At 40.8% G+C, this 27,000-nt stretch overlaps 1 protein-coding gene and 1 long non-coding RNA gene across 9 annotated transcripts in view; one reads left to right on the forward strand and one right to left on the reverse strand.

The window, feature by feature from the left end:
* Window positions 1–27,000, forward strand: part of UPF2 (UPF2 regulator of nonsense mediated mRNA decay) — a 143,499-nt gene that overhangs the window by 100,215 nt on the left and 16,284 nt on the right. For 7 of the 8 annotated variants that reach the window (XM_039519442.1, XM_039519441.1, XM_039519438.1 and 4 more), the window contains 2 exons: window positions 19,120–19,261; window positions 24,931–25,051. In XM_039519442.1, coding sequence (XP_039375376.1) covers window positions 19,120–19,261; window positions 24,931–25,051 — 263 coding nt within the window. Of the gene's footprint in view, window positions 1–19,119; window positions 19,262–24,930; window positions 25,056–27,000 lie in introns of those variants that run through there. The other variant, XM_039519444.1, reaches the window with a different exon arrangement.
* LOC120395243 lies at window positions 5,063–6,087 on the reverse strand. Its single transcript, XR_005592539.1, has 2 exons — window positions 6,028–6,087; window positions 5,063–5,502 (listed from the first exon to the last, which is right to left on the reverse strand). It is a non-coding gene; the product is annotated as an uncharacterized LOC120395243 (long non-coding RNA).

The following is a 27,000-nucleotide window of genomic DNA, read 5'->3' on the forward strand; positions in this document are numbered from 1 at the left end:
GCGGGAAGGGGGGGGGGGCGTCCTCTCATGAGTCAGACAGGCTGGATATTGTGCCCTGGTTCCACAAGAACACATAGCTGACTGGTATCAGATCTCTACTGCTGCTTTGGTACCCAGATCAGTCGTTCAGCTGACATTAGTGCACTCTGCACCGCAGCCTCCTACATCTGAGACTCGTCTAGTTTCTGCACAGATTCACTCAGTACTGAAGCAGTTTTGATGCTCCAGAAGCTTATTCATCCCTGATGAACCTGAGTTCCCTCTCGTTGAGTTCAGCAGGACGTCCAGTATCACAGCCAGAATTATCTCCAGTACATTATCAATAACCAGTGGTAATTGATAATCTATCGTTCAATCAATCAACAATTGATACAAGTTATTATCAATAACAATTGCTAGTGGTTTCTTGTTACCCATGTGGACAGACAGACACTTCCTACTACTCCACCATTGTCTGCCCCCATTCTGGACTACACAGAAGATGGCTCTTCTGACTCCCAAATTTCCATACAAGCCTCATTTGATTATCAACCCAGGTCTGATTCCTATGAATCTGTCTTCTTGAGGAACACTTCAAAACACAGGGAGTCTCAAACTGTTGATCTTTCTTGGTATCTCTGGTCCTCCCCAGTGGCCACATTGAGATCCTTGAGCAGCCTGCTGCCAGCAGTTCTCCAAGGCACTGAACCCTCAGAATCCCACAGACAGCGTTCTCCTTTTTCCTCCCCCGCCCCCATCAGTCCCAGTCATGAGAAGAATTGCTGAAAGAACAAGAAAAAAGAGCCGATGAGGAGGTTACCCCTCAGATTAATATTTCATCATTCTCTCCAGCTGAGGCTGTTACCCCTCCTCCACCTACTATAGATGATTTAAAAGTTTCAGAACTTGATGAAGAGAGTGACTGATACTCTGCAAATACCATTAGAAGATATCCAGGAGACCCAACAAAGGCTTTTGGATAGTCTTCATACACAAAATTCCACATGAGTGGCTTTGCCTACAAATGAGGCATTATTGGAGTTTCGAAGACAATTTAGCAAACCTTGGCCACTGCTCCTCTGATCCTCTAAGAGAGCAGATGAGAAATACTGTGTTCTGGCTAGGCGTTCAGAGTTTTTGTTTTCACACCCTGCCCCCTTTCTTTGGTAGTAGATGTGGTGAATGAATGCAACAGGCAACATCTTTTGAAAACTGCCCCGCATAACAAAGACTAAAAGCGCTTGGACATTTTTGGTCACGAGCTACTCCTCTGCTACTCTGAAATTCCGAAATTACCAGAGGATTTTTGCTAAATACAACCATGTCTCCTGTAGCAAATTTAATTATTTTATTGAACATCTCCCACAGGAACAAAGGGAACATTTTCAATCCATCGTTATTGAAGGACAGCTCTTTATAAGAAACAACTTTGCTAGCCTCTCTTGACACATTTGATACAGCAGCTCACTTCATCTCCACAGCAGCTGTCATGCATCGAGCCTCATGGTTGTAATCCTCAGGAACTGAGAAGTTGAAAACACGATAGAAGATCTTCCCTTTGGACTTCTGTGGACTCACTGAACAACTGATAATCCTGATGTTCTCTCAAGAATTCAAAGTGACCCTCTGCCCACTGAGGATTTTTACGTTGGCAAATAAGAAAAGATTCAGTAGGTCACAGACATCCCAGAGACCTTGTCTGTCTGTTTTTACCTATAACAGATCATCAGACCCTCCTAAAAAAGAAACCTAGGTTCCAGACAACTTAACTATTCTTATCAGCCAAGCGTTCGTTTCGACACCTTGGTCAAGGGTCACAAACATTTCCACATTCTTGATCTGATGCTGCAGCATCCTACCCACATCCTCTCCCACCTTTTGTAGGTCATCTCTCCCATTTCTCCACTTCCTGAGAGCAGATTGCTTCCAACGGATGGGTTGTGGAGGTTCTAACATCAGAATACTCAATTCATTTTCTGTCCTGTCCCTTTTCAGAGATCCATTTCACAAGCTTCTCCTGAGGCAAGAGGTTCTGTTGCTTCTCCACAAAGGAATTGTGGAACTAGTTCCCACACAGTATGGAGGGAAAGGATTTTATTCCAAATGCTTCCTGGTTCCCAGAAAGAGGGGCACATGAACACCAATCCTAGATCTCAGGATTCTCGAGATCTTGGTCAAAGTAGAAAAGTTCAGAATGATGACATACATGTCTCCTCAGGCAGGTATCAGAAATTTGCCAGTACTCTTTACAATTCTGTTTTATTCTTCAAGCACAGTTTTGATTCTCAGCACCTTTTAACCATGCTTGTTTTCCCTTGGGGGGGGGGCATTTTCCACTCTGTTCAAAGTAGAGAATATCTTCTTAATCACTCTGGAAGGAAGGAAGGGGGAGAGAGAGAGAGATCGACAGCCTCTGCAGAATTTCCTGAAAACAGACTTTCAGTTTCAGATGAAGTTGCAGTGTTTGCTATTTTAGGTTTTTGAAAGAGCTGCTAGTCTAGCTGAATTTGTTCAACTCAGAAATCAGTGATTTTCTAAAAGGTTTCTTTTTTATTCTGTTTGAGCCAAGTATAGAGGAAAATTCTGCTGTGAGTTTAAAACCACTGAAAATGGAAACTCTTTTATAAAACAAAAACCCCAACTCTTCTTTGATGCTGGCGGCATTTGGCTTTTTGGTGCCATTTTCCTCTAAGCATCCCAAGTCATGTAGTTGTCCTTGCCCAATGGTCTGGTTACTTAGATATATAATGCATATGTTTGAGCATTTCTAGATAAGTAATACATACAATGCACTAAAAAGTGCCTAGTATTTACTGAAGATGCTTTTATTATACAGGTATGTCATGGCTTTTTAAAAATATCTTTTACATTTTGGGGGACATCTAATGATGGTGAAAATGAGTGATAGTAGTGGCTGGAACCAGGCAGACAAAGGAGGTACTGTGCAATCTGCTTTCAAATCCACCTAAGTCCTCATCTTCAATGCCTCTGGATCTTTGACTAAGCCCAGCCAGCCAGCCAGCCATGCCAAACTTTTGTAGTTTTGTGACTTGGTTAAATTACTGCTAATGTACTAAGATGAGACCACTAACTTTATTTTCACTTTGAACTGGATTTGAATCTGGTTCTACAGAAGTGGCAAGTCTTTGTTTCCTCTTATTAGCATCACATTAGTTTCTGCTTAGTTAGCAGTACTAAACTGTGGTAATTAATTATATAATATATATATACATATTGTTAATCATGTTCTAGTGTACTGTATAGCAGTGGTTCCCTCTGATTCCACTCAGCAGCAAAGTCCTAGAGAAAATCGAGAGACAAGGCTCAGGTTATCATGATCATCCCGGTATGGCCTTGCCAGCACTGGTTCGGAACACTATCAAGCCTGTCGGTGATCCCTCAGTGGCCCCTGCTGAACTGACCGGACCTGCTGTCACAGGATCATGGTTGACTCTTGCACCCCAACCTTGTGTCCCTCTACCTTATGGTGTGGATGTTGCGTGGCTGAACCCTGAGTAACGGGCCTGTTCAGAAGGGGTCTAGAAGGTCCTCCTCGAGAGTAGAAAGCCCTTAACTAGACTGACTTTCCTGGCAAAGTGGACGAGGTTCTCCTGCTGGGCGGCCAAATGGGGTATCTCCCCTTCACATTCTTCGGTGCAGTCGATCTTGGACTACCTGCTTCATTTGAGGAGCCAGGGCCTGGCACACTCCTCTATCAGGGTGCATTTGGCGGCCATTTCTGTCTTTCATCCATCAATCCGGGGGCAGATTGACATGACAGTCGGGTTCCTTAGAGGTCTTGAGAGATTTTTTCCACAAGTTCAGTCCCTTAGTGGGATCTCACCTTGGCTCTGTCCAGGCTCACGGGCCCGCCCTTTGAGCCTTTGACCTCATACTCCCTGTCTCACCTATTGTGGAAGGTCGCTTTCCTGGTGGTGGTGACGTCAGCGAGGCAAGTCTCAGAGCTGCGAGCCCTGACCTCAAAACCATGGTACACGGTCTTCTATGAGGAAGTGGTCCAGCTCCGGCCCCACCCGACCTTCTTTCCCAAGGTAGTGTCTACTTTCCACATGAGCCAGAACATCTTCCTTTCAGTCTTCTGCCCTGAGCCCCATGAGACTGGTGAAGAGAGGTGCCTTCACGCTTTGGACATAAGAAGGGTCCTGGCTTTCTACCTAGATTGGACAAAGCCTTTCCATAAGTCGATTTAGCTTTTCATCTCTGCAGCTGATAGAATAAAGGGCCTCCCGGTGTCCACGCAGAGGATTTCTAACTGGATCACCTCTCACATTCGCCCCTGCTATGAGTTGTTGAGAGTCCCTCCGCTGCCGATCGTCAGAGCCCACTCGACCAGCATGCAGGCATCTTCGGCAGCCTTCCTGGCACACTTTCCGATCCAGGACATCTGTCTAGCTATGATGTGGTCTTCGGTGCACATGTTCACGGCCCACTATGCCATCACTCAGCAGGCCAGAGGTGACAATGGATTCGGCAGAGCTGTGTTGCAATCTACATGTCTGTGAACTCCTACCCAACTCCAAGGTGTATGGCTTCGGAGTCACCTAACTTGAATGGACATGAGCAAGCACTTGAAGAAGAAAAGATAGTTACCTTTTTCTGTAACTGGTGTTCTTCGAGATGTGTTGTTCATGTCCATTCCACAACCCAGCAGGAAGAAACTGAGGGTGGGGGGAGCCGGCTGCGCCCTATATACTGTGGGATATGTGCGTCGCTCCAGGGAGCGCCGGAGCCAATTCCCTGTGGATGCTATTGAGGGGAAAAAACTTCCGGCACCAGTGCATGTGGCAAGCACACGCACACCCTAAGCTGAATGGACATGAGCAACACATCTTGAAGAACTCCGGTTACGGAAAAAGGTAACTGTCTTTTCTGAGTTGTCTTCCCATCAGAAGTTGTGCTGAACTGTATCCAATAGCTGCTTTTGGTGTTGATCTATAATGCAGAAGAGCAAGGAACAAATCTTCTTGCTATAGGATTTTTCTTGGCTGTCTGTACAGCTCTCTCAGCCTATCCATTCTCTTATGGGTAATGTGGGCTGCTAGTAATATGACCAAAAAACATATTTCATTTGGAATGACTTTAATTCTGTTGCTGTGAACTGTGGTCTGTTGTCTGTCACTAGTTGTTCTGGAATACCGAAGTGAGCAGAAGTGCACTTGAGTTTCTTGATAACGCTGTGACATGTTGTCTTTCAAGTACATTATTTCTGTATACCTGGAACTGTAGTCCATAACAGGTAATTATGCCCTCTGAATCTGCATAAATCTGCAGGTTGTCTATTCAAAGGTCCCTCTGGTAGAGGTGTTTGTACATTCTATGGTTCAGCATTTTCTTAAGTTGATTTGTACCGAATCTCCTTTCAAAAGTCCAATATCAAGTCCTCCATCGAGTTCTTCCACCTTTCTGAGTAGGCCCATCCTGACTGCCACACTGCAGCTGAGAAGGTTGTTCGTCTTCGATCACATGTACCCGGCATGCATAGCTTTTGTCTTTGTAAGTTTTCTGTGGTAAACAGGTGCATTTAGTTCAGAATACCTTCAGGGCTAGTCAGAGCTCTATTAGGTGACTTCAGCTCTGGGAGGGATTGATGGCAGTTATAAAGCTTTGTCTACACTATGCACCTTTTAGCAACACAGCTGTGCCACTACAGCAAGAGCTCTCCTGTGTGGATTGCCACGGACTCGCAGGGGCGAAAGAAAATGCAGGCCTGTTATTTATCAGGCTGCACGTGGCAACAGACTATATTGGTAAGGGATGCAAGGAGAGTGTGGGTCACGATGCAAACTGCAGAGAGAGAGACACACACACACACACACACACACACACACACACACACACACACACACACACACACACACACTAAACTTAATCAATTTAAAAGTTTTATTGGGGATAATTACAAGGGGTAAGGGAGCAGTGTATGATTAGCTAATAGAGTTAATGAAACTTAAAACACACAATGACTAAAATATCTACTAACAATATTTATAAACAAAGATGCAGCATTTAGTAATAACTGATACTTACAAATACAAACCAACGCATAACGACCGGCAAACGTAGAAGCTCTGTTTGAAACACGTGAGCTGAGAGAGAGGCTTCGAGGTGATCAGGCTCGGTTACGGGCATACACAGGATACACAGGTATACACAGGATACACGGGTATACACAGGATTCGTTTTTCTTTCTCCTCTCCCTGCCTGCACATGGCAGGCAGGCCATAAAGTACCCACAATGACATCATAGAAGTGTCATAGAGGACGGGGCCCAAAACCTGTTTGTGTTCGTTTCTGATTGGCACAAGCAAAGTTTACACCATGTAGGGGAGCAGGTGCCTTAAAGTCTGGCTTCGCCCCCAAAAGGTGAGGAAATGCATATTGTCTTAGAATGCGTACAACACTGAATGACAAAAGAAGAGGCCAGGGCAATACTGGTATGGCAAGTTTTACAGGATGCAGACAGGAACTCATCTCAACATCCTGCTGACAAAAAAACTTCCACCTCTAACGAGCGGCAGCAGCAGCTTCTCTCCTGCCGACAAAGCACTGTTCACACTGGCACTTTTTGTCTGTAAAACTTTTGTCGTTTGGGGCTGTGGTTTTTTTTAACACCTCTGAACAACAAAAGTTTTGCGAATGAAGTTCCAGTGTAGACAAAGCCTCAGTCCCTTCTGAGATGACTGTGACTTTTAGTTCCTGTGTCAGTTTTAAAGTCAGTCATGCCATGAATATTCAGTTTCATTCTCCAGGCAGGCTCTATGTCCTCACAAGTGATAGATCCCAGAAACAATTGGTCTTAGTTGTCTGTAATATGAGTCAACTCCCTGAATCCTTTGGTGTGGCAGAGAGTTGCAAAATCCATATTTCATGGATGTAATATTACAACATGAGCCTCTGGCTGGACATGCATCATCTCTTGGGATATGACTTTTTCCACACTTCGTGCATGTATGCTGGAATTTGTCCGTCCTGATAGTTCTTGCTCTCCTTGTCTCAAGAGTTTTATTATTATGACTTTTAACACTCGTGTCTATCAAGCTTCTAAGCTAGCTTCAGGTTTTTCAAGTTGCTCCTGCCCATTTGTTCGGTTTGACTGCTTTGTATCTGTATAGCTGTGGCTAGGGTTAAGTCTCTCCAACTTTAGCTGCTGTGAAAGGTTTTTATCTGTTGCCCCAATAACCGGACTCTCTGATACTGCATTCCCAAAATCACAGTATTCAGCCAGTGTATGCAGAACTCTTCTAAAACATTCACCTTTTTTTTCCCATTTTTTTGTTTGTTTTAATTTTTTGATGAAAACATGCTCTTTCATAAACCATATTTCTCTAGGATAGAAAGTATCCATCAAACATATCCAGAACCCTTTCATAGTTATCTTTGTGACTGTCTTCAGGAAAGTCAAAGGATTTAAAAATATGCTCTGCTTGCTTCCCCATAGCATAAACTTAGAGAAGATACAGGTTTATCTCCAGTTTCTTTGTGGAGTGAGTTTGTGATTTGAAATCTTGTAAAATACTTCCCGTCTGTCTAGTCTGAAGATTTGTCAAAGCTGAAATTCTCTAGGGCTTTGAAGAATGACATGAGATCCTTCAACCTTTGTTGTTGTTGTTCTCCTTCTGATTCTTTTCTTAATTTACTCCTGACACCATGTCCTGTACTCCTGTATCGTATATGGACTGGCTACACAGTTTGTTTATACACACTAGATGTGTTTATCATAAGATCCTTTCATGCACTGCCAGATACGGCAATGTTGAGCTTAAATAAGGTATTTTACACACAGCACCACCTACTGACTGATACAGTTTAGGCTTCCATTACACATTCTGCACAGACTGAGATTTTCGTGGTTTGGGAAATATGGTCCTAGAGACAAATATTTTAATTGAAACAATTGAGTCCCAGTCATTTAGGGGACAGAAAAGTGTTTCGGGCAAATACTGTAGAAACATTTTAACTTGCATAGACTTGAAGATACATTGCAAATTATTGAATCTTATGATTTATTAAGTGAAGACACACAATAAAAGGAAAACACATAATAAAATACACTGTGTTCCTTAAAGTCCTGATCTGACTAATGTATAGGAGTTTTTGTAGAAGTAAGGAGGTATTAGTCGTATGAGACATCACTTTTAGCATCTGTTAAATCTTTTCTGAGAGGTGTGTGTAGATAAACAAAATTGCATGTACCACTTCTTCCCCTTTGTTCCCCTTTACAGTAGTTTGGGACCTCTTTTCTTGAACTAGTTATGTTGCTTAGAATGGTAGTAATATATATTATATAGTGCTGTTGGGGCGGGAGGGGACAGATACTTGTATATTAACATTACTTTTCTGTGTGTACATTCATTCAGGATCTTACGATGGTGTCTGTTTTATTTAAACAAACATTTAATTCCCAAATATATACATCATAGTATTTGTGCTATTGAGTATGAAAAGTGATAAATAAAATCCTATCTGTTAACTGGTAAAAGGGTTTTATATACCAACTTCTGTGATCACAAGTCTAATTCCAAACTTGAGAATTCTGTTTTCATGTCAATGGGTTGACTTGTGATTTAGATTTTGAATTATTTTTAGTAAAGAATAAGAGTTATTTGTGTGTGCATGTACATATCTGGGTTTCGTTGTAACAGTTTACTTTTTTTATTTCCTTTGGCATTCATAGAATCATAGTCCAACCCCCTGCTCAAAGCAGGACCAATCCCCAACTAAATCATCCCAGCCAGGGCTTTCTTAAGCCTGACGTTAAAAACCTCTAAGGAAGGAGATTCCACCACCTCCCTAGGTGACCCAGTCCAGTGCTTCACCACCCTCCTAGTGAAAAAGTTTTTCCCAATATCCAACTTAAACCTCCCCAGTTGCAACTTGAGACCATTACTCCTTGATCTGTCATCTGCTACCACTGAGAACAGCCTAGCTCCATACTCTTTGGAGCCCCCTTTCGGGTAGCTGAAAGCAGCTATCAAATCCCTCCTCATTCTTCTCTTCTGCAGACTAAACAATCCTAGTTCCTTCAGCCTCTCCTCATAAGTGATGTGCTCCAGCCCCCTAATCATTTTTGTTGCCCTCCACTGGACTCTTTCCAATTTTTCCACATACTTCTTATAGTGTGGGGCCCAAAACAGCACACAGTACTCCAGATGAGGCCTCACCAATGCCGAATAGAGGGGAATGATAACATGATAGTTAAGACCAAAGCAGATTGTGAAGAACTTCAAAAAGATCTCACAAAACGAAGTGATTGGGCAACAAAATGGCAAATGAAATTTAATGTGGATAAATGTAAAGTAATGCACCTTGGAAAAAATAACCCCAACTATACATACAACATGATGGGGGCTAATTTAGCTACAACGAGTCAGGAAAAAGATCTTGGCGTCATCGTGGATAGTTCTCTGAAGATGTCCACGCAGTGTGCAGAGGGTGTCAAAAAAGCAAACAGGATGTTAGGAATAATTAAAAAGGGGATAGAAAATAAGACTGAGAATATATTATTGCCCTTATATAAATCCATGGTACGCCCACATCTCGAATACTGTGTACAGATGTGGTCTCCTCACCTCAAAAAAGATATTCTAGCACTAGAAAAGGTTCAGAAAAGGGCAACTAAAATGATTAGGGGTTTACAGAGGGTCCCATACGAGGAAAGATTAAAGAGGCTAGGACTCTTCAGCTTGGAAGAAAGAAGACTAAGGGGGGACATGATAGAGGTATATAAAATCATGAGTGATGTTGAGAAAGTGGATAAGGAAAAGTTATTTACTTATTCCCATAATACAAGAACTAGGGGTCACCAAATGAAATTAATAGGCAGCAGGTTTAAAACAAATAAAAGGAAGTAGTTCTTCACGCAGCGCACAGTCAACTTGTGGAACTCCTTACCTGAGGAGGTTGTTAAGGCTAGGACTATAACAATGTTTAAAAGGGGACTGGATAAATTCATGGTGGCTAAGTCCATAAATGGCTATTAGCCAGCATGGGTAAGAATGGTGTCCCTAGCCTCTGTTGGTCAGAGGATGGAGATGGATGGCAGGAGAGAGATCACTTGATCGTTGCCTGTTAGGTTCACTCCCTCTGGGGCACCTGGCATTGGCCACTGTCGGTAGACAGATACTGGGCTAGATGGACCTTTGGTCTGACCCGGTACGGCCTTTCTTATGTTCTTATGTCCCTCGATCTGCTGGCAGTGCCCCTACTTATACAGCCCAAAATGCCATTAGCCTTCTTGGCAACAAGGGCACACTGTTGACTCGTATCCAGCTTCTCGTTCACTGTAACCCCTAGGTACTTTTCTGCAGAACTGCTGCCTAGCCACTCGGTCCCTAGTCTGTAGCAGTGCATGGGATTCTTCCGTCCCAAGTGCAGGACTCTGCACTTATCCTTGTTGAACCTCATCAGATTTCTTTTGGCCCAATCCTCTAATTCGTCTAGGTCCCTCTGTATCATAGCCCTACTCTCCAGTGTATCTACCATTCCACCCAGTTTAGTGTCACCTTCAGACTTGCTGAGGGTGCAATCCAAGCCATCCTACAGATCATTAATGAAGATATTGAAGAAAACCGGCCCCAGGACTGGCCCTTGGTGCACTCTGCTTGATACAGGCTGCCAACTAGACATGGAGCCATTGATTACTACCTGTTGAGCCCGATGATCTAGCCAGCTTTCTATCCATCTTATAGTCCATTCATCCAGCCCATACTTCTTTAACTTGCTGGCAAGAATACTGTGGGAGACCATATCAAAAGCTTTACTAAAGACAAGGAATAACACGTCCACCGCTTTCCCCTTATCCATGGAGACAGTTATCTTGTCATAGAAGGCAGTTAGGTTAGTCAGGCATGACTTGCCCTTGGTGAATCAATGCTGACTGTTCCTGATCACTTTCCTCTCCTCTAAGTGCTTCAGAATTGATTCCTTGAGTATCTGCTCCATGATTTTTCCAGGGACTGAGGTTTAACTGGGAATTTTGTAAAATATTAAGGGTTTTTTGGAGCATTATAGTATGTGTGAGAGGAAAATGGTGCTGGCATTTTGTGGTTTGAAAAAGAAAGCTGATCTTGTTCTGAATCTTCCCTACCACCACCCTCAATATTTGCTTTTGGGAGTAGGCTCTTCCTGGCAAAACTCCTTTTGGTAGTTCTAGAAATGTAAAATGTGTTGCCTTATAGGATACATTGGTCATTGAGTCAATGAAAGACTTCTTTGTGTCCAAATTTGTGTTCAGAAAAAACATACCCTAGTAGTCAGTTTTAAAAGCAAAATAAGAGGAGAAGAGATGGAGTTGAAAAGAAAATAGTGTCCCTTCATACAGTACTAAGTGAATTTTAAACCTGTGTCAGTGGAATATACACTGAGTTTTGAAGTGAGGGAAGTCTTTAATAGATATCAAAACTGCTGTCAAAATATTGCTGTATGTATTTTATGCCTTTTGACACAAGTAATATATATTATATACATATTATTTTAAAATAGGCTTTTTTAGTAGATTAATGCAGTTGGTGAGCCCTGACACAGACAAATGTGGCTGTCCAGTAAATTAGATTCCCACCTGCCAAACGTAACAATCAGCATTAGCCATTACAGAGTAAGTATAGAGTCCAATTCTAGCATAGAAACTGTTTACCCATCGTGTTTCCACCGAGGGAAACCATCTGGGGTTGTGCAATTACATGTGATTAATGAGGACATCAATTTTCTAAAAAAAATCCGAAGAAGTGAGCTGTAGCTCACGAAAGCTCATGCTAAAATAATTTTGTTAGTCTTTAAGGTGCCACAAGTACTCCTGTTCTTTTTTTAAAAAAATTGTGTGGTTTTTTCCTTCAGTTTTATTTAAAATTATTTGAAGTAAACTGTAGTAGTAATGTCCCACCATCTCATCACCACGTGTGCCTAATCTCTGCCTTGCTGTAGATCTGTTTTGAACTCTCTTTATTTTATCTGAGCTGCAGAAGAGACTAGTCTTGGTAACTGGAATTTTATTTTTTCTATATAACAAAGCACTCTTTGACGATGATAGTACATGTTGTTCCTCCTTCCAGTGGTGGAATTAATACTGGATTATTAAATTGCAGACCATCTCCAAATGCTGGGCCCAGATCCCAGTGTCTGGGACAACTTTACCATTAGTGAAGCATCAGCCATTAGTGTACCATAAGAGCAGAAGAGTAACAGTATGCAGCATGGCTGGGCTGGGAGGGTGCATGTTAAAGTCTTTTGAGGAGAGATATGGGACCTAGAAGGAGCGGTCTGTCTGAAGGCCTTTGGAGTTTTTGATGGATCAGGGCTCTGGTTGGTCAATGTGCCTGCCTACCTCTGAGTTTAACTCATGTCTCATCACCACTTTACAGCCTTCCAGAACCCTTCTTGCTTCATTTCACCATCTAAATTTCATATTCCCTTCCCATTTATTCTGCGCATCCTGCCTCACAGAACCCTGCTAGCCTGATTTAACTCAGAGAATGGGACAAGAAGTAAAACCCAGATTTCCTGTGAATTAAGACTGTGCCACCACTAGGCCCTTGTGTTAGTAAGTGATTTGTAGCCTTAGACACTGCCAGTAGGTTGACTAGTTAACTATCTGGGTAGTACTCATTACTGATATCTGTGAATCTGTTTAGTTTGTTTGAAGCTGAGAAGGCTTAAGTCTATATTTATTTTTCCTCTGGGTGTCTATAAAGATTTCATCTTCTTTTCTGTTTTCCTTGGTTGCTTTTCTCTTATATCTGTTAACTTAAAAGGCTCTTAAAATTCGAACTTGTCATTCAGAATTCTTGGTAATCCCTACACTGTTTTCTTGTTTTATTAAAAAAAAAAAAAAATTTTCCCTCCCCCATTTAAATGAGCTTATATTTGACAGTGACACACAAAGATGTTGCAGTTCTTTCCCAGGTCTCTGTAATAGCCAATCTTAACTGTTGCAACCAACAGTTGGTTGAGTTTTCATCCATAAATTAACTGTTTTTCAAATGTAGCTGCCTGAGTATTCATTGGCAACAGAATGATTTCCCGCACACAACACTGACCTGCAGCCAGAACAGAGTTGCTGTGTGATTGGTACTCTGAGATTTCACAGTAATTCTGTTTTGCTGCGTTAAATACAGTGGATTTACTATGAGAATTTTGCTTTTACAGTGGATCGCCACTGTACAAAAATGATACTATACCTTTTTGCATTGCAAGTTTTGTCAGTGTAAGTGACAAGAAATCTTGCAACTTGGTGCCGTTCATTGCCATTCATTTCCATTCCCATGAAAACAGACCTCAGATTGGCAGAAGCAAGTAAAAGGCTATAAAATAACTATTAATTTCCAATTGATTATCTTAACACATTTTTCTATTGCTCAATTATCCATTTTCGTTGAGATGGACATGGGGGTGCTTTTAGAAGGACAAGTGACATTTTCCAAGGTGTGCTCACAGACTTTAGGATCAGCAGGATTTTCTGAAGGGTAATGTTTCCACTGTAAATGAAAAAGTTTAAATATCATTTCTGTTTGGTTTTTAAAGTTTCCATAATATTTTTCCCTCTAGGCATAATGGCTTGGATTTTGAAAGAATCTTAGGGGAGTTATGGCATCTGATTCCCTTAGGGAACGTCTATACTTACCGTCCGGGTCGGCGGCTAGCGTTCGACTTCTCGGAGTTCGATATATCGCCTCTAATCTAGACGCGATATATCGAACTCCGAACGCGCTCCCGTCGACTCCGGAACTCCACCACCGCGAACGGCGGTGGCGGAGTCGACGGGGGAGCCACGGACTTCGATCCCGCGGCGTCTGGACGGGTGAGTACTTAGAACTAAGGTAGTTCGAGTTCAGCTACGCTATTCGCGTAGCTGAACTTGCGTACCTTAGTTCGACACCCCCCCGTGTAGACCAGGCCTTAGGTTCCTTTGGAAATTACAGCCATTATACCTTGGGGGAGAAGAGCTTGGATACAAGGGACAAGGTTCACCTCTAGTTTACACCAGGTTCTGCAGGCATAAACCAGCATGCAAGGTCCCGAGTGGCAGAAAGTTCACTGGGGAAGAGATAGCAGCTGCATATGTTGATGTAACTTTCTCTCCGACAAGGGGGGTAGTACGGGACCGGCAATGTTATTAAAATGGCAAGTGCAGACCATGAGGATACTTGCGCGTTGATTTAGTAAGTCCCTCTGCTGGAAGGATTTCCTATGTAATCTTGGTGGGATATACAAACTGCCCTTCTCCTGTGTAACAACCAAGGACTATTAGTGGTGGAAACACCACCTGTGGTTTAATCCCTTTGAAGGGCAGAAAGTCTTGATGTCACTGGGAGGTGCAGCTTTCACCTTCCTGTGCCAACCACGATGAATCTGAATCTAGCACAAGACCTATATGATTTTACAAGATACCCACACAGTGGAAACCTTTATTGCCAGTCATATGCCACCTTTTCATAGTATTGGTTTTATGTATTTTCACAGTATATTATAGTATATTTTCACTGATATTCTGCTGAGAAATAAAACATTGAACAGTCCAGTTTGTACCAGGAGAATGTCCAAATATGCCTTAGTTCCTATGCAAATTGTGATTTATTAATTGTTTTTAATATATTTTTGCTCGTGATGTACATATGTATGTATGTTGATTTAATAGATTGGATAATGGATTGAATACAATAGTGAATGACAAAATGTTACCTTTTGTCAGCTACCCAGAGAAAATGCAAAGGTTTTATTTAAAAGGATAAATTTACTGGGAGAGTTTACTTAATTACACTAAATATATGTTTCTCAGATGGAGAATTCTACTTGTATGTAATAGGCTTTAAAATTTAGTAGTCATGTAGATTCCAGTGTTTCAATTGTGTGTGTAAGCATAGAATCATAGAATATCAGGGTTGGAAGGGATCTCAGGAGGTCATCTAGTCCAACCCCCTGCTCAAAGCAGGACCAATCCCCAACTAAATCATCCCAGCCACGGCTTTCTCAAGCCAGGCCTTAAAAACTTCTAAGGAAGGAGATACCACTACCTCCCGAGGTAACACATTCCAGTACTTCACCACCCTCCTAGTGGAAAAAGTTTTTCCTAATATCCAGCCTAAACCTCCCCCACTGCAACTTGAGACCATTAGTCCTTGTTCTGTCATCTGCTACCACTGGGAACAGCCTAGCTCCATCCTCTTTGGAGTTCCCTTTCAGGTAGTTGAAAGCAGCTATCAAATCCCATAAGAACAGCTGTACTGTGTCAGACCAAAGGTCCATCTAGCCCAGTATCCTGTCTACCGACAGTGGCCAATGCCAGGTGCCCCAGAGGGAGTGAACCTAACAGGTAATGTTCAAGTGATCTCTCTCCTGCCATCCATCTCCACCCTCTGACAAACAGAGGCTAGGGACTCCATTCCTTACCCCATCCTGGCTAATAGCCATTAATGGACTTAACCTCCATGAATTTATCCAGTTCTCTTTTATACGCTGTTATAGTCCTAGCCTTCACAATCTCCTCAGGCAAGGAATTCCACAAGTTGACTGTGCACTGTGTGAAGAAGAACTTCCTTGTATTTGTTTTAAACCTGCTGCCTATTAATTTCATTTGGTGGCTCCTAGTTCTTGTATTATGGGAATAAGTAAATAACTTTTCCTTATCTACTTTCTCCACATCACTCATGATTTTATATACCTCTATCATATCCCCCCTTAGTCTCTTTTCCAAGCTGAAGAGTCCTAGCCTCTTTAATCTCTCCTCATATGGGACCCATTCCAAACCCCTAATCATTTTAGTTGCCCTTCTCTGAACCTTTTCTAGTGCCAGTGTATCTTTCTTTGAGATGAGGAGACCACATCTGTATGCAGTATTCAAGATGTGGGCGTACCATCAATTTATATAAGGGCAATAATATATTCTCCCTCTTATTCTCTATCCCCTTTTTAATGATTCCTAACATCCTGTTTGCTTTTTTGACCGCCTCTGCACACTGCGTGGATGTCTTCAGAGAACTATCCACGATGACTCCAAGATCTTTTTCCTGATTCGTTGTAGCTAAATTAGCCCCCATCATATTGTATGTATAGTTGGGGTTATTTTTTCCAATGTGCATTACTTTACATTTATCCACATTAAATTTCATTTGCCATTTTGTTGCCCAATCACTTAGTTTTGTGAGATCTTTTGGAAATTCTTCACAGTCTGCTTTGGTCTTAACTATCTTGAGCAGTTTAGTATCATCTGCAAACTTTGCCACCTCACTGTTTATCCCTTTCTCCAGATCATTTATGAATAAGTTGAATAGGATTGGTCCTAGGACTGACCCTTGGGGAACACCACTAGTTACCCCTCTCCATTCTGAGAATTTACCATTAATTCCTACCCTTTGTTCCCTGTCTTTTAACCAGTTCTCAATCCTTGAAAGGACCTTCCCTCTTATCCCATGACAACTTAATTTACGTAAGAGCCTTTGGTGAGGGACCTTGTCAAAGGCTTTCTGGAAATCTAAGTATACTATGTCCACTGGATCCCCTCGTCCACATGTTTGTTGACTCCTTCAAAGAACTCGAATAGATTAGTAGGACACGATTTCCCTTTACAGAAACCATGTTAACTTTTGCCCAACAATTTATGTTCTTCTATGTGTCTGACAATTTTATTCTTTACTATTGTTTCGACTAATTTGCCCGGTACCAACGTTAGACTTACCAGTCTGTAATTGCTGGGATCACCTCTAGAGGCTGATTTAAAGGACAGGTTACAAACCCTAGTTAATAGTTCCGCAACTTCACATTTGAGTTCTTTCAGAACTCTTGGGTGAACGCCATCTGGTCCCGGTGACTTGTTAATGTTAAGTTTATCGATTAATTCCAAAACCACCTCTAGTGACACTTCAATTTGTGACAATTCCTCAGATTTGTCACCTACAAAAGCCGGCTCAGGTTTGGGAATCTCCCTAACATCCTCAGCCATGAAGACTGAAGCACAGAATCCATTTAGTTTCTCCGCATTGGCTATATTGTCTTTAAGCACTCCTTTTGTATCTCGATCAATGGGCCCCACTGGTTGTTTAGCAGGCTTTCTTCTTCTGATGTAATTAAAAATCATTTTGTTACTATCTTTGGAGTTTTGGCTAGCCGTTCTTCAAACTCCTCTTTGGCTTTTCTTATTACAGCCCTCCTCATCCTTCTCTTGCGTAGACTAAACAATCCCAGTTCCCTTAGCCTCTCCTCCTAAATCATGTGCTCCAGTCCCCTAATCATTTTTGTTGCCCTCCACTGGACTCTTTCCAATTTTTCCACATACTTCTTGTAGTGTGGGGCCCAAAACAGGACACACTACTCCAGATGAGGCCTCACCAACACCAAATAGAGGGGAATGATTACGTCCCTCAGTCTGCTGGCAATGCCCCTACTTATACAGCCCAAAATGCCATTAGCCTTCTTGGCAACAAGGGCACACTGTTGAGTCATATCCAGGTTCTTGTCCACTGTAACCCCTAGGTACTTTTCTGCAGAACTGCTGCCTTACCACTCAGTCCCTAGTCTGTAGCAGTGCATGGAATTCTTCCATCCTATGTGTAGGACTATGCACTTGTCCTTGTTGAACCTCATCAGATTTCTTTTGGCCCAATTCTCTGATTTGTCTAGGTTCCTCTGTATCCTATCCCTACCCTCCAGCGTATCTACCACTCCTCCTGGTTTAGTGTCGTCTTTAAACTTGCTGAAGGTGCAATCCACGCCATCCTCCAGATCACTAATGAAGATATTGAACAAAACTAGCCCCAGGACCGACTCTTGGGGCACTCCACTTGATACTGGCTGCCAGCTAGACATGGAGCCATTGATCACTACCTGTTGAGCCCGATGATCTAGCCAGCTTTCTATCCATCTTATAGTCCATTCATCCAGCCCATACTTCTTTAACTTGCTGGCAAGAATACTGTGGGAAACTGTATCAAAAGCTTTGCTAAAGTCAAGGAATAACACATCCACTGCTTTCCCCTCATCCACAGAGAGTTATCTCATCATGGAAGGCAATTAGGTTAGTCAGACATGACTTGCCCTTGGTGAATCCATGCTGACTGTTCTTGATCACTTTCCTCTCCTCAACATGCTTCAAAATTGATTCCTTGAGGACCTTCTCCATGATTTTTCCAGGGACTGAGGTGAGACTGACTGGCCTGTAGTTCCCCAGATCCTCCTCCTTCCCTTTTTTAAAGATGGCCATTACATTAGCCTTTTCCCAGTAATCCAGGACCTCCCCTGGCCACCATGAGTTTTCAAAGATAATGGTCAATGGCTCTGCAATCACATCCGCCAACTCCTTTAGCACCCTCGGATGCAGTGTATCAGGCCCCATGGACTTGTGCTCGTCCAGCTTTTCTAAATAGTCCTGAACCACTTCTTTCTCCACAGAGGGCTGGTCACCTCCTCCCCATACTGTGCAGCCCAATGCAGTAGTCTCGGAGCTGACCTTGTTCATGAAGACAGAGGCAAAAAAAGCATTGAGTACATTAGCTTTTTCCACATCCTCTGTCACTAGGTTGCCTTCCCTGACCACCTTCTTGTTGCTAACAAAGCTGTAGAAACCTTTCTTGCTACTCTTAACATTCCCTTGTTAGCTGCATCTCCAGTTGTCATTTGGCCTCCCTGATTTCACTCCTGCATGCCTGAGCAATATTTTTATACTCCTCCCTGGTCATTTGTCCAAGCTTCCATTTCTTGTAAGCTTCTTTTTTGTGTTTAAGATCAGCAAGGATTTCACCGTTAAGCCAAGGTGATCGCCTGCCATATTTACTGTTCTTTCTGCTCATCGAAATGGTTTGTTCCTGCAAACTCAATAATGATTCTTTAAAATACAGCCAGCTCTCCTGGACTCCTTTCCCCCTCATTTTATTCTCGCAGGAGATCCTGCCCATCAGTTCCCTGAGGGAGTCAAAGTCTGCTTTTCTGAAGTCCAGGGTCCGTATTCTTCTGCTCTCCTTTCTAGATGAAAGTATGGAACGTACTTTTCCCCCCAGAAACCTGTTCAATAATGTCTATTTTCAGGGTTGTTCAGAAATAATAAAATTCAACTTAAGACATTTATCATATAATCAGTCTCTTCGTTTTGTTCTTTGTAAAGTAAAGTGTACTTGAAGTGATTATTTTTTCTTTCAGTTTAAGATCCTAAATGTGCCAATGTCTTCCCAACTTGCTGCCAACCACTGGAATCAACAACAGGCTGAGCAAGAGGAGAGAATGAGAATGAAAAAGCTCACTCTGGATATTAATGAACGGCAAGAACAAGAGGACTATCAGGGTATGAAATTTCAAAATAAAAGGGTTTTATTCCTAGAGAAATTAATTTATAAAAATTCAGTCCCAAGACGTGTCCTTGCTGCAACCAACTCCACTCTGCTGTATGCCTCAGCATGCACAATGCTGGTTGTCACAACCCCTAAGAATCCTAGTGGAATGTGAAACCAGTACATACAGATTAGGTTAACATTGCGGGGGAGGGTAATTATATTGCACTGAGTTTTGAGTTCTTTTTATACATCTTGATATAAAATTGTTACATTTAGGGAAATCATACTAAAATAAGCAGTTTATATGATAATCTGTAGCCTAGCAACATGCTTCATTAGAGTTCCATGATGTCTGTGCTGTCACCTGCAATGCAGTAGGAACAGGAACCAGTCAGGTGCAAGGAAAATGGATTGTGTGCAAGAAGGTGTGTTATTAGATATTACAGTATACATATCTAAATGACTGCCTTGGCCTGGCTAATAGCAGTGATTGGTTCATACTGACATTGTTGAAGTTGATGGAAATTTCATAATTTCTCCTGCATTCCAGCATTCTAAAGGAGGGTGTTTGACTATATTGTCAGGATAAATATTTTATACTAATTATGTATCTTTTAAAAATCAATTCTTATTTAATTCAAGTGTTATTTAATAGACAAAATGAGGCCTATGAAGCAATCAGCAAATCAGATATAGCCCGTATCCTAGTGAATTCAATGTGTTATGTCCGATTCCATTTTCCTTGGCATACTCTGATCATAACCAGGGCCAAACCTAATAAAGCGGATGATGTTCTTAGTCCTTAAATCACTTCTTTCCATTTAATGCCTCCACAATTCTTCCTCTGTCATTTATAAAGGTGATTTCCATTTCAAAACTGAAACATAATATAAGCTGTTAGTAATAAAGCAGTAAGTCACATTTCTGTATTTGATAAATAGTTAACTGTAGTTTGTAAAATTGAAAATTTTAAATTCAAAACAACCCTATTAATCCAATAAAAGCCATGAAATACAAAACGTGTTTCAGAAGTCTGTGATGTGAGAACCAAATTCAGTAAGCCTCTGTATCATATTTTTCCAGAAGCATAATAGCTGTGGAGCTCTGAAATTGTAAATACAATACAGATTTTGTACAAACCATTTTAAACCTCCCAAACCGTTTAAAACTTCCTTTTGCCAGGGACCTCCTTGTTGCAAAGCCCAGGTTGAAAATGAAGAAAGGCTTTTCATATTTTGGCAGTTTGAGTGCTGTGGTCACATTGTACACTACAACTCTTAACAAATTCTATATTGTGATGCTGTTTTTTTCCCATTATGTAGAGTTCCATTATGTAGAGTTCCTAGTATTTTTTTTAAGGTCAGTACACACATGGTTTTGGCATGATCAGTTTGTTGATTTGTATGGAGAATCTTTATAAATGTAATTAATTTAGGATAGGATTCTGTTGTGAGCTGTGAAGAATTGCACTTCTCATACAGGTTTCAGAGTAGCAGCTGTGTTAGTCTGTATCAGCAAAAAGAACAGGAGTACTTGTGGCACCTTAGAGACTAACAAATTTGTTTGAGCATAAACTTTTGTGGGCTACAGCCCACTTCATCAGATGCATAGAATGGAACACACAGTAAGAAGATATTTATACATACAGAGAACATGAAAAGGTGGAAGTACCCATACCCAACTGTGAGAGGCTAATTTATCAGTAGGGGAGAAAAACCTTTTGAAGTGATAATCGAGATGGCCCATTTCAGACAGTTGACACAGTAAAATAATAAAGGACCTTAATTTTATGGTGGATGAAAGAAACTGGTTACTGGTGCCAGTTGTTAGTAAAGAGTGATCATTTTTTTCATTTTCTCATGAATATTCCCATTTGGCATATTTAAGAAGGGAAGCAGCAGTAATAGATTTACAATAGCAAGTGAATATGGCAAATGTCTCTGGTTCTTTTGTGTTGATTTTTCTCCCACTGCTTTATACTAGGATTTTGTTCATAACAAAGACAGATAAAAGGACAAGTCAGTTTTGTAGGCCCCAAAATTTGACCTCTTCAATCTGTTTGCAAAGTCCATATTATTCACTCTTTTCTGTCATATTTTTATAAACTAATACATTAGCTTACTATTCTTCATGAGTTAACCTTAGAATAACAAGTGTGTGTGTGTGTGTGTGCGTGCAGTGGAAGGGAATATAGCAGATTTCAGTTTCAAGATTCTAAAGGATTACTAGAACCAGTAAGGGGAGAGAAATTTTTAAATGTTACCCAAAAAATCTCAGCATTGTCTAAAGTCTATATGTACATTTTTCTAATAGGAATAGGCTAGCTAATAACCCAAGTCTGCTAAATAAATTAACAAATAAAGCCTGTAAAACTGCCTACTTAATTTAAAAAAAAATCTATTTAGTTTTTAAAATGTCAAAGTAGTAATTTAGAATTGAGGATTCTCTAATATAGATTAGAGTCTTCCTGTTTGTGTTCCTACAATTCTCATCTAAAAACAAGGTTGGGTAATTCTCTAAATAGCTGATGTCATGTGGTGAACCCATTAAAATTTGTCCTTATTCCTCACCTGCTCTCTCCCAGTACCCAGTCTGCCTTCATTATTTTTCCTTATGTCAGTGCCGGTTGTACTGCACAACACCTGCACCCTCTTAACACCTGGGCTGAGAGTTGCAATCACAATATTTCCAGTTGCTGGCTGCCTCTTCTCAATTCATATTATCCCCAAGCTGTTCCCTGCCATAATGTGTCCATCCTGATAGCCAGAACTGTGCTTTGTATCTGAGGGATATGGAACGTGGGGGAACAAGGTCATTGTGGGGACACTAAATGAATTCTTTGCATCTGTCTTCACTGCAAATGACATGAGGGAGATTCCCACACCTGAGCCATCCTTTTTAAGTGACAGATCTGAGGAACTGTCCCAGATTCAGGTGTCAGTAGAGGAGGTTTTGGAACAAATTGATGAACAGTAATAAGTCACCAGGACCAGATGGTATTCACCCAAGAGTCCTGAAGGAACTCAAATATGATACAGCAGAACTAGTAGCTGTGGTATGTAACCCATCGCTTAAATCAGCCTCTGTATCAGATGACTGGAGGATAACTAATGTAATGCTGACTTTTTTTTTAAAAGGATCCCAAGGTAACCCTAGCAATTAAAGGCCAGCAAACTTAACTTCAGTACCAGGCAAATTGGTTGAAACTATAGCAAAGAACAGAATTATCAGACATACAGATGAACACAATATATTGGGAAGAGTCTACATGGCTTTTGTAAATGGAAATTATGCCTCACCAATCTATTAGAATTCTTAGAGAATGTCAGCAAGTGTGTGGACAAGGATGATCTAGGTAATAAAGTGTACTTATACTTTCAGAAAGCCTTTGACAAGGTCCTTCACCAAAGGCTCTTGAGGAAGCTAAGCAGTTACGGGATAAAAGGCAAGATCCTCATGGATCAGTAACTAGTTAAAAGATAGGAAACAAAGAGTAGGAATACATGGTCAGTTTTCACAAATTGAGAGAGATAAATAGTGGGTCCCCACAAGGATCTGGACTGGTATCTGTTCTGTTCAACATATTCATAAATGATCTGGAAAAGGAGTTGAACAGTGAGGTAAAATTTGAAGACAATACAAAATTACTCAAAATAGTTAAGTCCAAAGCTGACTCTGAAACATTACAAAGAGATCTCGCTAACTTGGTGACTGGAAAACAAAATGTCAGATGAAATGCAGTGTTAATGGCAAAGTAATGCCTTTTGGAAAGTATAATCCCAACTATACATACAAAATGATGGGGTCCAAATTACTTGTTTTCATTCAAGATAGAGATAGTTAGATAGTTCTCTGAAAACATGTGCTCAGTGTGCAGTGGCAGACACAGAATGTTGAAATCATTAGGAAAGGGATAGATGAGAAGACAGAAGATATCATAATGCCACTGTATAAATCCACGGTACACCCCATCTTGAATACTGCATATAGTTCTGGTCACTCCATCTCAAAAAAGTTATATTAGAATTGGAAAAAGTATAGAGAAGGGCAACAAAAAATTATTAGGGTTATGGAACAGCTTCCATGGGAAGCGAGATTAAAAAGACTGGAACTGTTCAGCTTAGAAAAAAGATGATTAAGGGCAGATATGATAGAGGTCTGTAAACTGAAAAGTGCAGAGAAAGTGAAGAAGGAAGTGTCTTTTACCGCTTCACATAATACAGGAACCGGGGGGTGTGGTGTGTGTCACACAATGAAATTAATGGGAAGCAGGTTTAAAACAGACATAAGGAAGAACTTCTTCACACAATCCACAGTCAACCTGGGGATGTTGTGAAGGCCAAAAGTATAACTGGGTTTTTAAAATAATTCGATGAGTTTATGGACTATAGATACATCAGTGGCTATTAGCCAAGATGGTCAGGATACAACACCGTGCTCTGGGTGTCCCGAATGTCTCACTTCCTGAAGCTGAGACTGGACAAGTGACATGGATTATTCAATATTCTGTTTATTCCTTCTGAAGCATCTGGCACTGGCTGCTGCTAGAAGACAGGATACTGGTGTAGATAGGCCATTGGTTTGGCACAGTATGGACATTCTTATGTTCTTATGGATACTATGGTTTAATAACCAGTCACTACCAAATCCCCTCCCCCCAAAAAACTGGATGTTTCACATATTAATTGTATCTTTGATAAAACATTTAAAATAATAATTTCATACTAAATTGGCAAGGTGGCGCATCCATTGTACTCTCTGAACTTCCCTCTTTTGTAAACATGATGAAATCTCATTAATTGACTTTAGTTTTCATTACTATAACCAGTGCAAAATTCTACCAGTACACTACAAAGTAGTTTCTAGCAGATGCTGGATGAATGAGATTACCAGAGATTAGAGAACCAGACAGAGCAGACTTTCAAGAGTAATCTAATTAACAGCTTAGTCCACTTTTCCCCTTTGTTTATTCCATCTGTTCATGTTTGCTGAGCAATGCATATCCTTGCACAGGTGGACTGTCAAAAGTGCTTTCAATTAAACATGTTCATGTACCACTAACTCATGGTCTATGAAGGCAGACAGGTTATCAAATTAAATAGCCATTTACTTTAGCTGCTCAGAAGTCTACTCAAGTCAAGTTAATTATTTCTCTCTTCTTGTACAAAAAAAGTTTAGCTGAATGATTTTTAAGTGCTTAAGTGGCAGCTGCCTTTTGCACTTGTTACTTCTGGATAGTTTTTAGGGGTATCCCCTTATAGTACTGCAGTGGTCCAATATCAAGTGACATAGAAGTGAATGACCAAGGCAGGTTCCAGTATTGGAAAGAAAAGGTCAGGGCTTTCTTACCAAGTACGAATGATGAAAAGCACTGCTGGCAACTGCTCCTATCTGAACATCCAGCAGCAGCTGGAAATCAGAGTACACATCACAGCATACCTTGGAAATATCAAAACTGTCTATGCAATTTAATTTTTTTTTAAAAAGAATGTTATGGGTGTGAGTTGGCTGCCCTGAGGAAAGTTTTGCCCACAAATATATGAAAGTATGAATCAGTGTTTTTTGATAATTGGTTTATAAGCATTTCAGAAGTGCGTGTTACTATACTATTTAGTCTGTGTAAATTCCACTTAATAAAAAAGAGGCAAAAACTGTTTAACCTTTTTATATGAAATTACAGAGATGTTACAGTCTCTGGCACAGCGTCCAGCTCCAGCAAATACTAATCGTGAACGGCGGCCTCGTTACCAGCATCCGAAGGGAGCACCTAATGCAGATCTAATCTTTAAAACTGGTGGGAGGTAAGACAATCTTTCTTTAAAGTTGTTAATTCTGTTTCTAAGTAAGTTCCAGCATAACAAAAAGTTAATGATCTATGCACTGAAATTAAGCTGTTTCCATTTAAAGTAATGTTATTCTATCAACTATTAAAATACTCGGCAGGTTAGTTTTATGTGTTGGTTGTCCAATGACCATAGTACATGCCAGGGGAGAGTTGGGAGAGTGCCAGGGCATCCTGATTTAATTGTTACGTTGTAATCAAAGCTTGTACCATTGGCATCAGAAGAAAAGGTGTAGTTCTTTATTTTCACACAGAAAGTGGGCAGGAAGGAAGTTGAAAATTTCTTTAAGGATTCTAATGGAATTGTGGCTCTTTCAACTCTGTAAGCTTGAAACACTCAATTTTGTATTGTCATAAATGGAAGAAAAACAGAGGGACAGAGATTCCACTGTAAACTCATTTGATTTGTAGCTTGGTGGACACATAATGAAAAGCAATATTGGAATGAAAAGAGCTATTCCAGATTGTCATTTCAGGGTCTAGAATCTAGATGAGTTAGAGGCTAATTGACATATTCTTAAACATTATAATAAGGCAGAGAGTTTCTGATCTTGATGTCACAGGAGAAAAACTATATATTTATGAATTCTTTCATCTCAAAAGAGTACAATGAAGATGATCCCAAGAAGGGTAGCAAAAAATGGTTAGAGACATGATGTGGTGGGCTTTCATATGCCAAAACGCTTCTAAAACCTGAGATGAGCTAATCTGGTAATAAGAGTAAGTGCTGAATTACATAACATTTTAATTAAAACCAAATGGGAGCTATTGTTAATCTTCTGTAATAGAAGAACAAGAGGGCACAAAAATTGAGGTAAAAATATTTTTATATAGTATAGTGCCATCTTTACATTTTTTTGAGGCAGGGAAGTAAATAAGTCTTTCTCCATTTTGTAAAAATACTGTCGGTTTCTAGTGCAGTATGAATTAGGATTATTCAGTGCTGCAGGAAGAGGTTGAGGCAAGGAGTTCAGGTTAATTTTAAAACTGATTATATACATTTAAGTATAACATTTACAGTTTTGTAAAATGGAGGAAAAAGGTACAGAGCAAATTGAACTTCATGATGAAAAGGAAGGAAGGAATTTCCCCCGTGGTTTATGAAAATCCACAATTGGCCAGGTTAATTATGGGATGGGTTTGATCTTCTCTGAAGCATCCAAACCTGGCCCAGTCAAAGGCCAGTCTAGTCTTGGACTAGACACACCAGTGATCAGGCACAGTAAGTCAGAGCTGTTCCAATGCATCTTGTTGAGTAGAAATTGAAGCTCTTGAAACTCCAGAGGCTGGTGACAAATTTTCCAGAGAACAAATCTGCAGTTTGTTTGAGTAGGTTCGTTAAAAAAACAAAACCTTCTTTTTACTTAGAATTTCAGACTCCTATCATCTCCTACCAAAAAAAGTGTGTAAATGGCTTTTATAATTAATTAACAAATAAAAAGGGCATGGTAGAACTTTGTTGCGTGGAAGCAGCCATGCTCCTGTGAGGTGGAAGGAGTTTTTTTCTCACTGAAACCAACATGGACAATTTAGCACCCCTTCCTGAAGCAAGTTTCAACATATATCTGCAGATTGTGTTGGCAGAGAATAAACATAGTTTGTTTTTCAATTACCTTGTTTTTGCCTACCTCATACCGGCTTGTCTTCATTGCAGAGTTAACTCGAGTGTCTCTCCAAAACGAAGTCCTGCCCCACACACATTTTAAAGTCGAATGTGATGATGCTTTTAACTTGACTTGGCTGTCCTCTCAGGGTATAGGGTACAGGTCAAGTTAGATCAGGGGTAGGCAACCTATGGCACGCATGCCGAAGGCGGCAGGCGAGCTGATTTTCAGTGACACTCACACTGCCCAGGGCTCTGCATTTTAATTTAATTTTAAATGAAACTTCTTAAACATTTTAAAAACC

This window comes from Mauremys reevesii, linkage group 1, assembly GCF_016161935.1.
Source record: "Mauremys reevesii isolate NIE-2019 linkage group 1, ASM1616193v1, whole genome shotgun sequence".
In the NCBI taxonomy this organism is placed as follows: domain Eukaryota; kingdom Metazoa; phylum Chordata; order Testudines; family Geoemydidae; genus Mauremys; species Mauremys reevesii.